At 38.0% G+C, this 15,017-nt stretch overlaps 2 protein-coding genes and 1 pseudogene across 2 annotated transcripts; 2 read left to right on the top strand and 1 right to left on the bottom strand.

Moving 5' to 3' along the window:
* The first annotated feature begins 4,226 nt into the window (after nt 1–4,226).
* On the top strand, nt 4,227–5,376 carry LOC132170709 (probable jasmonic acid carboxyl methyltransferase 2). The gene is made up of 2 exons (XM_059581793.1): nt 4,227–4,358; nt 5,014–5,376. Exons 1-2 carry the CDS (start codon nt 4,227–4,229, stop codon nt 5,374–5,376), a joined length of 495 nt encoding a protein of 164 aa, XP_059437776.1.
* A 632-nt stretch (nt 5,377–6,008) lies between these two features.
* LOC132167685 (AAA-ATPase At3g50940-like) lies at nt 6,009–8,964 on the top strand (annotated as a pseudogene).
* Nucleotides 8,965–9,163: 199 nt separating this feature from the next.
* On the bottom strand, nt 9,164–14,541 carry LOC132191371 (bifunctional dihydrofolate reductase-thymidylate synthase-like). The gene is made up of 12 exons (XM_059606343.1): nt 14,243–14,541; nt 12,937–13,454; nt 12,454–12,853; nt 12,299–12,343; nt 12,074–12,139; nt 11,196–11,257; nt 10,989–11,063; nt 10,730–10,895; nt 10,528–10,651; nt 10,027–10,133; nt 9,692–9,876; nt 9,164–9,510 (listed from the first exon to the last, which is right to left on the bottom strand). The coding sequence occupies exons 2-11, from the start codon at nt 13,365–13,367 to the stop codon at nt 9,766–9,768; spliced, it is 1,587 nt and encodes a 528-aa protein (XP_059462326.1). The 5' UTR covers nt 13,368–13,454; nt 14,243–14,541; the 3' UTR covers nt 9,164–9,510; nt 9,692–9,765.
* Between the last annotated feature and the right edge of the window lie 476 nt (nt 14,542–15,017).

The following is a 15,017-nucleotide window of genomic DNA, read 5'->3' as shown; positions in this document are numbered from 1 at the left end:
AAAAAGCATTTAAAGAAATATAAACTTTCTAAATAATTCTTTTAAAAATCCTTCATGCATGCAACATATCTCCATGACAGGTAAATAAAATAATCATTTACAGTTTGATACAAGAATATATAAATAGCATGACATGAAGTAATTTTAGAAGGGGTAGTGAATTTACTTACCTCTAGACTGAAGCTAAAAGTGGTATGAAGGAATCCAGTTGCTCCAATATGATTAACACCACTAGTATATCTTTTGAAACTACTTTCTAAAGTCCGCTATCTCTTGTGTTCTTTCTTTCTTGTAGCGCTTGGTCTCGCCCTTTCTCTCTCTGTTCTGAGTAAACACTCTTAGAAAGAAGAAAGGCCGAGTAAAAAGCGGAAGAAGGAAGAATATATGCAAGAGATGGGAGAGGAGATGAGTTGTGAAAATTCTGAAGGAGAAGAGCTCTATTTATAGGAGAAAATCAAACACTATTCTACCGTCAATTTACAATTATACCCTCATTTTACTATTTCACCAACCCTATACTATTTCACCAACCCTATACTATTCTACCTTCAATTTACAATTATACCCTCATTCTATCTTCAATTTACAATTATACCCTCATTTTACTATTTCACCAACCATATACTATTCTATCTACCCTATACTATTCTACCTTCTTATTCTACCATCCTTATACCTACCATTTACTATCCTATTATTTCACCAATTACCATTCTCTAATTACCACTCTCATAAATTTCCCAAGAATTAAAATCCTTAGCTACAATGGATATTAAAATAACATCATTATCAAAATAATCTATTTAAATAGCTTTGAAAATTCTGGGACACTACATGAGGTATATGACTGATTATCATATGAAGCAGTAAAGGCTAAGTAGTTAACATTTTCTTCTTCATCTTCTTCAGAGTCATCATTATCTGACTCATTACTTTGAGTCACATTAAATGCCTTACCTTTTAACTTTTTCAAATTCTCACAATCAACACGGATATGACCAATACCTCCACACTCATGACACTTACGACCATGAGGAACTGTCTTTCTGATCAAAGACATTTCTGTCTTGGGAGTTTTCTCTACCTTCATGTCTAGCATTCACAAGTTTTTTATGTTCCCTACCTTTAAAATTCTCAGATCTAGGTTTGAAAAATTTTCGAAACTTCCTAACAATCAAGGCAATTTTTTCATCATCTCCTGAATCCACAATGGATGAATCTCTAGATTTTTCTTTAGGAGTTTTGATCTTGAGAGCAACATTTTTTGAGGTTTTTGACTGGGGTAACAAAAGCTCAAAGGTTTGCAGTGAACCTACAAGTTCCTCTACTCTCATTTTTTCTAGATCTTTACTCTGTTGTATGGCTGCAATCTGGGGAATAAACTTAGCAGGTAAAGATCTCAAAATTTTCTTGATTATTTTAGCATTAGACATTTTCTTTCCTAAATTTATAGTATTGTTTCTAATGACGCTAAGTTTAGAATAAAATTCATCAAATGTCTCATCCTCTTGCATCCTAATCTCTTCAAATTTTGAAACCAACATCTGAAGTTTTGAAGCTTTAACAACTTGAGTTCCTTCATGAGTAATTTCCAATGTTTCCCATGCTTCTTTAGCTATCGCACATCGAGAAATTCTTGAGAATTCTTCGATGGAGATAGATGTGAATATGGAATTTAAAGCTTTGTCATTTGCAGAAGAGTCATTCTTTTCATTCGTAGTCCATTCAGCAATTGCTTTAACCGGAGGAGTCCATCCAGTTTCAACAATGTCCCAAACATCTACGGATTTGAGATATGCTCTCATACGGATTTTCCAAAAAGAATAATTTGATTTGTCAAAAACGGGAAGAGAATTTGGTGCAACAGTATGAGACATTTTATGAGGAGTCTAGGATCACACTTAGGAAATAAATCCAAACAAGTGAACCTGCTCTGATACCAATTGAAAAACTAATACGACTCCAAATTAAACAATCATGTGCGGAAATAAAACAACAATCAAGAACACAAAGATTTGTTTACGAAGAGGAAACCATTTAGACAACGTTCTAAATGTAAAACCTCTCAGGGGCAGCCAAACCCAGGAAATCAACTAAATTAGTAGAATAACAAGAAATATCTTAATGTCGAAGACTTACATAACCTATGCACTTGACATTCAAGTATACTAGATAAGCGACCCACTTATCTGCTACCGCAGTAGTTCTTCCAAAACATCTGGACTGTTCCTTCTACGTGATCTCCCTTCACCGGAACTCCTGTTGACTTCGATTTCTTCAGCTCTTTCTTAGCCCAAAATATCTTAAAACCTAATTAGAAATCGTAACTATACATCTATGCATAGTTTCAAATATATAGACCATGGACTCTTAGTCCAGCTAAAATACAAATTCAAATACTAACAACCTTATCTGCTACAAGGTGTCCGGACGGTTAGTAAGCTCGTCCGGACGAGAACTAGTTTCTACGTAGAAATTTCATGCAATGCACTAGGCGTCCGAACGACATGAATGACCATTCGGATGAAACTAGGTTAAAATCACTAACACTAGTTCTCTGGAGCTGCGCGTCCGAACGTTGATGCATACGAGATTTCAGACGAAGCTCTCGAGTTTCTTGCATAGCAATCTCGTTCGGACGGTGGTGCAGACGAGACTTCAGACGAAGCTCTCGGGTTTTCTTGCATATCAATCTCGTCCGGACGATGGTGCAGACGAGACTTCAGACAAAGCTCTCGGGTTTCTTGCATAACAATCTCGTCCGGATGATGGTGCAGACGAGACTTCAGACGAAGCTTTCTGGAAAGATTTCCTTCTTCTTGTCCGGACGTAGTGCAGACAAGCCTTCAGACGAGACCCTGTGTGATTTACATATTTTGCTTATTTTTTGCTATCTTTCACACTGCACAATTAAACAAGCTAATTAAAACACAAATATTTTGTTCACACAAATCCAGCCAATTTAACAACTCTTGAACTAACACTTCTTACTGTCTTCATTGGCGTTCCCAGGTTACCAATTTTCACCTTCCCAGATATTACAAGTATATAAAATATAAATATCTTTTAAGTATCATCTTTGGAAAACTTTGCCTTTTAAAACTGCCCAGTATTGGCGAATTTAGGAGGGTGTTATTGTTTCAAAACTGGTCAGCTCTTTGGCTTGCTCCAAACACAACTTTGATGGTGTCATTTCCTGGTCTATTGACCAAGATCTAGAGGACCAGGCCCTTTTTTGGCACATTTCCTATTTGTTTCTATTTTCTGCATGGTATTGATGTTTTGGGTTTGTTGTTGGTAGGGGTGGTCGATTATCGACCGCCTACCGACCAAGAACCGATCAACACCGCTTAACTGATGGCCGGTAGGCGGTAGACTTTTTCTATTTCTGACAATCTCGGTTCGGTAGGCGGAATAACATTTTATAACCAAACCGACACTGACCGGCTTTGCCGACCAATTTTTCATTTCTTTGCTTACCGAACCGACATTACTGACCGCCATTCGGTAACGGAACAAAAAGTTGGTGGAATAATCGATGAAAATTTCGACTTTATCGACAATGACGGTGAGAAATGCAAAACCCCATTTTCGTAACCGAATTATCCAACTCCCACCCCTAGTTGTTGGGGAACCCAACCCTTTTTCGGTTTTTTGATTCCTTGTACCCTAATCTTATTTGCTTAGGAAAAAAAAAAAAAAAAACAATTTTGCATTACTCAATTGACAATGAGTCTTTAATGGGATGCTATCCTGTAAATATTTTACGTTTAAATTACCATTTATCTCAAAAATCAAATAATACAAAATGAAAACTAAAATTATCACCAACCCTGGTTCATCTACTTCTCAAATACCGAGAAATAAGTGACAAATTTATAAACTAGGTTTTAGAAAAATTTCTATCCACACCAAACAACACGAAATGAAATATGAGGTTATAAATAACAGCCACAACAAAGTTGAAACTCATAACTTTTTTCCTGATACTACATTAAATCATTATTTATCTCAAAAACTTAAGTTGATAATAATATGTTAATTTAATCATTTAATTAATATTTTAACATTTAGAGGTCCCTGATGAGCTTGTCTGAGAATTAGGGATTCCATTAAACAAAGGGAACATTCACATAGCAAAGACAAGCCCCCATAGTGTGCTTAAAGCGTCTTTGGATCTTTTCAAGAGGGATTTCATATCATTTCTGAGATCATGTGCGCAAGAGATGGTCCCTGGTGGTCACATGGTCCTTACCTTTCAAGCTATGGGCAGTAACAGGAAAGCTGATTTTTCTAGCAACAAGAACTGCACCATCTGGGAGTTATTAGGAATCACCCTAAATGACATGTTTCTAGAGGTACAGAAAACTCTTTTTCTTTATTTCTTTCACTTTTTGACACGAAATTAGCAGATTCTAGTTAAGAGATATGACTTGTCTAATTAAATGGATATGTTATAATTAACCTATATAGTCTTATATATGCCTCGACATGACCCGAACTTTTACACTCGACATAGGGACTAACAATTTTTGACACTACCTACAACCCAAGACAAACCCAATACAAAATGAGCCAGTTAGGGTTGAGTTTGATCCTTTTAATTAAGTGAGTTAGATTAGATTTGACGTATATAGTCTTATATTCATGCATCGATACAGCCCGAACATGTTAAAGTATTGATTAAATGAATAAAATTTATATCTCTTCCTAAAAGCTTAATATTTTGAGATAAATGGTAATTTAACATAGTATCAAAATCAGAGGTCATGAATTCGAACCTTGACTCATCAGCTATTAAAATGAGTTTGAATTCACATATGAGGGAGAATGTTAAAGTATTGATTAAATAATTAAATTCATCTTTTCCTATTGGCTTAAGCTTTTGGGATAAGTAGTGATTTAATAGAACCCGACCAAACACGAATTGTCACCCTTAGCATGCACTAGTGTTCTTGCTTCTATCTAGGGGTCATCATAATGTCCTTACCATTATCTATTAATCCTATCTAGGGAAAAGCTGAAGAGGCAAAATTGGACAGGTTCAATCTGCCATTTTATGCACCTACTGTAGAAGAAGTTAGGGATGTGATTCAAACAGAAGGATCCTTCAACATTCAACGATTGGAAACATTTGAAGTGGACTGGGATTCTAACATGGATGACAGTAACAAAAGCTTTGGGTTTGATAAACCCACTAGAGTAAAGTATGTGGCTATGAGCATAAGGGTGGTTGCAGAGCCAATTCTGGCAAGTTGTTTTGGAGAAGAGATCATGGATGATTTGTTTGACATGTTTTCCAACAACCTTGAAGAATACTTGGAGGTTGAGGAAGGCAAGTACACGAACATGATCATTTCCATGAATAAGGGATGAATGTTCTCCAGCTCCTCCTAAAAGAATTTTATGATCTGCATAACATTTCATGTTTCTCAAGAAGTCCATCAATCTAGAAGAAATTCAATTATCTGAAAATGTAATTGTTCTTGCAATTCCAAAAGCAACATAGTGTGTGTGCTGCTATTCATTTTGTATTTCATACACCCTCACCTGCATGTTTTAACTTATATTTCTGTAAAGCAGCTTCAATGTTTTTTGAAATAAAGTCCAGGGTAAGAGTCCATAGTCTGAATTTCTGAACATATCTTTTAAAGGAACTTCTGTATATATGCGTGACGGTGCCCGTGGAATACAGGCAAAGAGGTGAAACTAGAATTTTAGGTTTAGAGGAATTAGGGTAAAAATTGGGATACGACGTAGTTCCACCCCTAATCGCGGGCTTGTTTTGGTTTTCCACTCTTCATTCCCTATATATGACAATCATGCACCAAATGCACAGTTGGAGAATGAGTGCCAAAGTGTTTGCAACCCTATGAGACAATGTGGATAAGCCAATTACACAAAGACGATGCACACTCTTTGGAAGAATCTAAGAAAGTTGTTCCTGTTGTTTGGGGTACTTCTCTTTATTCTAATGATGTAGTAGGTGTGTAGTAGGTACTTTCATTTCAGTATAGTCACTTCAAATTGTCTCTTGTGCTGGCCAATCCAAATTCTAAAAGGTCCACCATTTATTGGAACCATTTTCAATAATTTTAGGTTTCTTTTTCACTGTTGTTTAATTGTTTTGAAAAAAAAAAAAAAAAAAAAGGTTCTAGCTTGACTTGATGGACTGTTCAAGTGGCAGAAGTCCTCTGCCCCAAGTCAATCGTCAACCAGAGAAGATCACTGATCAAGGAGGAAGAAGAAGAAGAACCCAAATGAAAGAAGCCACAACAGAACAAAAAACGACGCCGTCTTTCTCTGCACCAGGCCATTAACTACAAAACCCACCATTTTCCTAAACCCATTTCTGAAAAAACTAGAAACCATGTTCATGTTCCTCCAAAACCTCCAAGTCCCCTCCACCAAAACAGTGATCTCTGTGGCGGCATCCACTGCCGCCACCGCCGTTCTCATCCGCTCGCTAGCCCGTGACTACCTCCCGCGAGAGCTCCAGGCCTACGTCCTCCTCAAAATCCGCACCCTCTTCACCTCACTCTCCTCCCAACTCACCCTCATCATCGATGAATACGAGGGCCTCAACCACAACCTCCTCTACCAAGCCGCCGGTGTCTATCTCCGACCCACCATCTCTCCCAACACAAGACGCTTCAGAGTCACCATGCCCGTCAAGGAGACCAAGATTTCCGTCTCAATGGAAAGGAACGAGGAGATCGTTGACTTATTCAACGGCGTCCAATTGAAATGGAAATTGGTCTCCAAGCAAATCCCGTCCAAGTGGGTCGAGAGCCCCGGATCCGGCCCCTACCACTCCACGCTCAAATCGGAGCTCCGATACTTCGAGCTCTGCTTCCACAAGAAGCACAAGGACATGGTTTTGCAGACCTACCTGCCGTACGTCTTGGAAAAGTCCAAGGAGGTCGAGGAAGAGAGAAAGACGCTGAAGCTTTTCACCATGAGACATGATCGGGTGATGGGGAGGAGAGGGATGGAAGCGTGGCAATCGGTGAATCTCGATCATCCGGCGACGTTTGAGACCCTGGCAATGGATATGGATGTTAAGGCGACGATAATGGAGGATCTTGAGCGGTTTGTGCGGAGGAAGGAGTTTTACAGGAAGGTTGGGAAGGCTTGGAAACGTGGGTATCTCTTGTTCGGGCCGCCGGGAACTGGGAAATCAAGCTTGGTTGCAGCCATGGCGAATTACCTCAATTTTGATATCTATGACTTGGAGCTGACTGATGTTCGGCGTAATTCTGAGCTCCGGAAGCTGTTGATCTCCACCGCCAACCGCTCGATACTTGTGGTGGAGGATATTGATTGCTCTATTGAATTGCAGGATAGGCTTGCAGCTGCCAGGGCTATGAATCCTCATTCCTCTAATCAAGGAGCACAGGTAATTAAGGGTAATTACTTTTTGATTTTTTCTCACTTTTTTTGCTTACCATTCTTTTTCTCAATCATTTTCTATATCATGCTTATGATACATGCTACTTCTGCTTATACACATTCACACTATGAGCGCATTTGGCACTGCGATTACCGCATACCAAGTGTGATTTTTAAATTAAATCGCAGAAAATACATTGTTTGAGAATGCGTGTTTGGATTTGCATGGTTAAATTCCTACTCTTTCTAAAGGCTTAAATTGATAGAAGAGAGTAAATTTAATTATTAGTTAATACTATAACACTTCTTCTCGCATGCAGAACTAGACAACTCGTGTACTATTTTAATTGAAATAGGGAATAAATGATGGATAAAATTTAAACTCAAAACATTTGCTCAATATCATGTTAAATTACTACTACAAAGCTCTCAAAATTCGATTCACTGTCAGAAAAGGGACCCGGTAGATCAGTATCCTTCACATGCTAGAATTACCTTGCACCAGCAACAAAATTTTTTTGTTTTCATCCTCTGATTCTGGTTTTGGACCCAAGTTGAGAGGAGTGATGTGAAGTCCAATTGCTTTCCTAATGGCTTCACTATTAGGTTCAGGACTACTCAATCTACAACATCATGTATGTGTAAAGCATCTCTATTTTCTTGCCAGAAAATCTTTCTCAAGTTTCAATTGGAAATATACACATGCACCTCAGCCTATAAGGCGGCAGCAGGCATTGGGTTTAGGTCCTTTAGGATTGTCACTAAGAGAGACACCACTAAGGAGGAAACAGTTAGAATAAAAAGTCTGGAGTTCAAGCTTTATTTCCTTTCGTTCACTTTCCATTTCAATTTTTGGCAAGCATTCTTGTGGGAGTCTCTGTATGTATTCTCACGTGTGCCTTCTTCTGATCATGTGTTTGGTTTCTATTTAGGTGACTCTGTCAGGGCTGCTTAATTTCATAGATGGACTGTGGTCAAGCTGTGGGGATGAGCGGATAATAGTGTTCACAACCAATCATAGAGATAGGCTGGACCCTGCTCTGTTGCGCCCTGGTCGAATGGATGTACACATCCACCTTTCCTATTGCACCCCATGCGGATTCAAAATGCTGGCATCAAACTACCTTGAGATTACAGAGCACCCACTTTTCTCAGATGTTGAGCAGCTGATTGGGACGGCAAAGGTAACTCCGGCGGAGGTTGGTGAGCAGTTGCTCAAAAATGAGGAACCTGACATTGCCCTAAGGGACCTAATTGAGTTTCTTGAAAGGAAGAAGAGAGAACGTGATGAAATTGAAGCCAGTAAGGAGGAAGTGGTGGCACCGGGAGGAGAAGGTACACGAGGTGGAGGGCAAAGGTGGAGATGAGATAAGGGAGGGTCAGAAAAGCCAAGAAATATGAACAGAATTGGAAAGATGGTATCCATACTCTTATGTAATAAAGAGATATTCAGGTACTAGTAGAATTGTACTTGCCTATTCTTACAAAAAGAGTTAAAAACTCACCTTAGTTTGTGGGGTTTGTATTTAGCAAATATATATATAAGGATTTTTGCAATCCGCCGTTTGATCATTTAGACCATAAGATATACGATTACTAGAAAATAATGTCATTTCCACCATTTGATGTTCGTGTGTTTTAAGTATAGACCAGCCGCTAAAACCTCAATTCATTTGTGTTTGGAAGAACAAATTTTTATGATTTTAACCCCATAAAAATCACAACAAATTAAGGGAACATCACAATTCCATCTATCATATCACTTTACCAATACTTTAAACGAGTGGAAGCACCCAATTGTATAAGAAAAGGCACAAATCCAGTTACTTTCAACAACGATTTCAAGAAAACTCAGTATTCAAAACTCTGGTTACTTTCAACAATAGTACCAGAGTATTTGCGGCTATTAGAAAATTAATAGCTCCATGTAAAAAGGCAAAAATAAACTTGAAAAGTCAGAAGCTACTGAGAAACTAAATCACCTTAGAACCACCAAACTCTGTGGAACTAAAGGATTCTCTCTTACTGCATCATGTCCAAAGTTTTGAGTATGTATTCAACTAGCATTTCTTTATTTGTACATAACTTTATATCAACATGATCCTCCAACAGTTGTGCCTGAAATATCATAGAAAGAAAGCTATCAATTCACACTAATTGTGGGATAATTAAAGGAAAAAACACATGCAAAAATTAAGTCCACAAAAATCAGTCATATACACATGTTATTTAGTGGACCATCAAGGGGCCCAAAAAATTGAATTATCAGCAGAAAACAAGTAGAATTATATATACTTGCCTCAAAAACTAGGCCAAACATTGCCTAGGAGGGACCATTCAGTAATATTTCGCGTGAGAACCTCTACAAGATGGCTATACTGCCATTATCATTTCTATCTTCTGGTGAGGATCATAACCTATGAGTTTGAAATCACCTGCCACAAAAGAATCTATGTTCTTCTTCCCAGGATTGATCCTCAAAATCTGCATTAGAAGTAAGGGCAAATAACGTAAAAGATCACTGCAATATATGAGCAAAAATGGAAAAGAAAACTATACCCCCAACCAGCAATATATTTGCAGATGAGTTAAAAATCAAGTCAACAAAGTGTTGGCTTAACATTATACACATACTGGAAAAGGCTTAGGGAGTTTCTGAAGTTGCTCCTGCAGAGGTCGGACATGAGTGCGGTAGACATGAGCATCCCCACTAATATGGATGAAATCACCTGGAACAAGATCTGTACAAGGTGGGTGGTAATTAGGACAGATTCCAAAACAAAATCTCAGTATTAAGGTAAACAAAATTCATCAAATTAATCTGTTAATTTAGAAGTACAGAAGCCAAGAAAATAGATCCTCCCTCATATAGCCTACGCAAATTCTTTGAAGCTACTGTCACGTGTCAGGGAATAATGAACCATAAAATTTAATGTTCCGGGAACCATCAAGTAGTTTAAGCATCTGCGAATTGATCCTCACAATCTCATCATTATTTAGCACATACAATCAGATGCAGTACCCGAAACTCTTCTCATCAATCATCAGATGCCACCACACACTCATCTAATATTTATCATTCTAGAAAAGTCCACACATACACAAAAGAATTACTGACTGTTTGGAAATGCATACCACAAACATGAGCAATCATGCATGTCAGGAGAGCATAAGATGCAATGTTGAATGGCACACCCAGGCCCATGTCAGCAGAACGCTGATACATTTGACATGATAACTCGCCATTGGCCACATAAAACTGCAAGGATAAATAGGATGTACTCAGAAACAAAGAGAAACCTCAGAGGAAAAAGTTGACAGCTGCTTCAATACAAACCTGGGCAAACATGTGGCAAGGTGGAAGTGCCATCAATTTGAGATCGGAAGGATTCCATGCTGAGAGTACTATCCGTCGGTCATCAGGATTATTTTTAATCTTGTGAATAACCTCTACCAATTGATCAACTCCTTGGCCAGAATAGTCAGCATGCATGTCAGTATACCTGCAGAAAGCAAGACCGATGGGTAAGAAGTTCAAAGTTTATTTTTCTCAGACTAATCCATGAGATGAATGTAGAAAAAGTAAATCCTCCAACCTAGCACCAAAATGCCTCCACTGGAAACCATATACAGGTCCTAAGTCACCCTCCTCCCTGTCTGTCAAACCGATGCTGAAAAAAGAGCAAAAAAGATATTATAAAAACTTCATGAACAGCAGATGTTATTTACACTAGCTACAGAGCACACATGATAAATGTAAATAAGCATGCATGTATTTATTGTTATTACAGTTCAATACTTGCCTGTCAAGGTAGTCTCTCGAAGCATTGCCATTCCATATATGAATGCCTTTTTCCTGAAGGACCTGTCATTAAACCAACTTATAAGAACGCATTCCATTTCACCATGATCTCATCTTCATCAAGACAGATGAGCATTCTCAATGTTATATTATTCACACCTCAGGTGAATGGAATCACTTCACTTGGCATTGAAAGGCACAGGACCATATGTCAAGATCAGCTCATAACAATTTCTCATGAAAAACCAACCAAACATCGAGGAAGATAACAAATACTAGAATTGGAATCTTAACATCTTTCCCACAGATGCAGTTAAACATACTCATTTCATATTTTAAGATTATGATTCATCTTAACATCTACCCAACAGAAGCAACTAAACATACTCATTTCGTATTCTAAGATAATGGTTCATTTCTGAGTATGTGTATCTACCTACATATAACTAAACACACTCATTTTGCACAAACATCACTTTCAGAAACACAATCCAGGACCCATTTTGTATGCAAATCGTGCTTTTTACAAACTAGCAACACATGCAATCGGTCCAAACTCAGGAAGGGTTGAAAGAAGTGAATAGATCCTATATGCAGGCAACTTTGACAAGTAAACCGATTACAGCTCCTTGATTCACAAATTTCCACATATTATATAAGTATGGTTCCATCAGAAGTGTCACAAAAAGCAACCAACTTTATAAATTTTGTGCAAATCAGCAAAATTCATGAAAGAAAAAACAAAATATTGATTCAAATGAATGAAGCTTGTCAACAAGCTGCTGATACTGAGAAGCTCCACTCTGGTCCCATTTTAGTATAAAGTAAGGAACAAGTAAGATGAAGCATATGGTTAGAAATGTTCGAAGTTAATATTACCTTGGCATTTGTTGAACCACTGATAAACCACAGAAGTTCTTCAACTACACCTCTCCAAAATATTTTCTATTAACCAAATGATAACAAGAAGTGTCAACCTATATATCATGGTGCATAAGAGATAAACCTTTTTTAACTAACTTTGCGACCAAAAGATATGCCATCAATCAAGATTGCTGACACCCAAAAAAAAAAAAAAAAACTTAATAAGAAAGATACACATGCCTTTGTAGTAAGAAGCGGAAAATTTTTGCGCAGATTGAACCGCATCTGTGGATATACAACAGAAAAGAGCAACCAATTAACAGCCATGAAAATGGAAGCCATAGATAATTAAAATGGAAGCAAAATAAGTATAGCTTAACAATCTGAGATTGCACCTGGCAACCAAACTTCGACAAAGTACCAGTCCCAGTCCTGTCATCCTTAGGAGTGCCATCGGAGATGATTTCTTGAACCATTTTAAGATAATTGTACTCCTCATGTCTCTCAAAGATCATCTTGGGCAGGAAAGAGAACTTCTTTACTTCAAACTTATCGGAATCTGCCCTACCATCAAATATCAGATCACCGTTTTGACAAGGGGATTCAACTGCAGCACTCCTCACGCGAACATATGTCATGAAGGAATATCGAATATTGTTTTCCACCACAGGAAATGATGAATACCACGGCTGAAAAACAGAGTAGTCAACTGCAGGAATAAATGTGTCACATTCAATGCTTGTCTCAATTTCAGTAAGGTGGATAGCATCACATCCAGGCGCATTGAGAGCATCCCTGTATATAAAGATGATCAATACAGAGAGAGAAACAAAAAAAAGAAGAGCTCATCAATACAGGAATGAATAACACAAGCACACCTCAATATCTGGCCACCCCCTATAACAAACACTTTTTCAATTGACAGACAATACGGAGGAGCAGCTAACAATTCCAAAGCAGAAGTCATGCTTCCACATATCACAACATTTTCTGCAGTTGCAATATCAAAACTCCCAGAGCGAGTTAGAACAACAGTAAGTCGACCGGGTAGAGGCCGATGCTCAACAGGAATGCTCTCCCATGTTTTCCTACCCATTAAAACTGCGTTCTTTTTCCCAGGATCCGACGTACTCACAGTGATGTCCTTAAAAAATTTGAGATCGGAAGGTAACTTCCAGGGTAGTTTTCCATCCTTACCAATACCCATATCAGGGGTCGCAGCCACAACAACTTGGTAAGTCCTCTGTGGATCAGGCTTTCCGTTGCCATGGCCATTTCCATTACTGCTTATCAAAGAGTCACCAGCCATAATTGAACTCAAAAACCGACAAAAACTCAAAGACGACGGCTCAAAACAAGGACCGCACTGCCAACTTTTCCAGAAGTGCGGTAGAACCTACAATCGATCACAAAAATGTGTTAAAAAAACAAAAACTAGAATACATGAAAACCCATCCCTCAACTGCAATCCAACAAGAAAAGTAATGACTGGAACATAAATAACAAAGGAGCAAACAAGGTCTGGAAAAGTTGAAGCGACTAATTCCAATGCTCTAACCCTTCAAATTTAAAACCCCTACTGAACTAAATACTAAGAAAATTCAGACCAATACTAGAGACATCCAGCTTACTCCAGAGATAATGTCCCATGGATATAAGCACATGCAATGAAATCCGAGTTATCTCATTACAACAAGCTTCTTTCTTTTATATTTCTGTGTGCATGTCATTGCAACAAGTTACAAAAACCAGAAGAAAACATTCAACATTCATAGAAGACAATATCTAGACTCAACACGATCAAAACCTCAGAAAATACATCCATGCAGACATGAACAACAAAAGAAATCCCACAATTCGCATAATCGGAATTACATCAAACACCAAATACAAGATTGGTAATGCAAAATCCGAGAAGAGGATGAATAAAACGAATCTGATAGGTAATCGCAAAAACCCACCTAACATTCATTGAAAACCCCCCAATCGTCCCAGCAAAAAACCAACTAATTTACACTCAAAACCCATCCAAGAAAGAAATGCCACCACAAAACATCTCCACTCAGACAACAATTACCCAACCAAACAACCCTTCAATCGCAACCCAAAACACCCCCCACAGAGAGAAAGAGAGAGAATTTAAAGTGTACAAAACAAAAACCAAAATGCCAAAAAGTAACCGACCGATCTCGAACCAAACCGCAAAATCTTCGATCACTCTGACACACCCAGAGAGAGAGAGAGAGAGAGAGAGAGAGAGATTAGGGTTTAAAGAGGAGAAATGGAGGAGCGAGGAGTTTGACTGTTTGTTGGTGTTTGGCTACGCGGCATTTCGGAAGCGACAGGGAAAACTCAGAGCCAAAATTCTTCCCTCTCTCTTTCTCTGTCTTTCTCTGGCGAAGAAAAAGTGGGAAAAAGAAAAATCCAAAAGCACGCGAGAGGGAGAGGGTTGACGCCGAGGTCTGTGTGAGCGTGACTATATACTTGTGTGAGAAGACGACTATTGTCTCCATGAATTACCTTAAGAGTGTCGACACGAGGGAACTTCGATTTTCTTTTTTTCTTTCCTCTATTGCCCCTCCTTCTTCCTTCTTTTTACTTTCCCTTCTTGGTTTCGTCAAATAAATTATGTATAAAGTTTTCTTTTTTTTTATTTTTTCTCTAATTGAATACTTAAAGTTTAATTGCATGGTTTAGGGGATTGTGAGTTTCTTAATGGATTAGCCATTTTTTACCTTTATCTATAATAGATAATCAAAACACTAAAAAAATCATCTACAATGGATTTCACATCTCAAATGCCAAATACGTTTTTTTCGCATTTGTGAACAGGCACCACTATATCATATATGTACTGGGCGAAAAAAGATTCTCTCCATTTCAAATTTCATCCATTTTTTTCCGGTTAGTGTATTTAGAATGGCAAAATTGTTCAAATATTTTTTAGGTTAAAATTTTT

The sequence above is a fragment of the Corylus avellana genome, chromosome ca1, assembly GCF_901000735.1.
Source record: "Corylus avellana chromosome ca1, CavTom2PMs-1.0".
In the NCBI taxonomy this organism is placed as follows: Eukaryota; Viridiplantae; Streptophyta; class Magnoliopsida; order Fagales; family Betulaceae; genus Corylus; species Corylus avellana.
Note: the sequence above shows the minus strand (reverse complement) of the source record. Positions and strands in the feature narration are given on the sequence as shown.

Excerpts from the sequence above, each read along its gene's own strand:
- LOC132191371 (XM_059606343.1), bottom strand. The coding sequence starts at position 13,367 with ATGGCTGGTGACTCTTTGATAAGCAGTAATGGAAATGGCCATGGCAAC. Across the intron at positions 12,854-12,936 it reads GGGGGTGGCCAGATATTGAG|GGATGCTCTCAATGCGCCTG; the intron begins GTGTGCTTGTGT and ends CTTTATATACAG. Across the intron at positions 10,896-10,988 it reads TGGAGGCATTTTGGTGCTAG|GTATACTGACATGCATGCTG; the intron begins GTTGGAGGATTT and ends TGCTTTCTGCAG.
- LOC132170709 (XM_059581793.1), top strand. The coding sequence starts at position 4,227 with ATGGTCCCTGGTGGTCACATGGTCCTTACCTTTCAAGCTATGGGCAGT. Across the intron at positions 4,359-5,013 it reads TAAATGACATGTTTCTAGAG|GGAAAAGCTGAAGAGGCAAA; the intron begins GTACAGAAAACT and ends AATCCTATCTAG.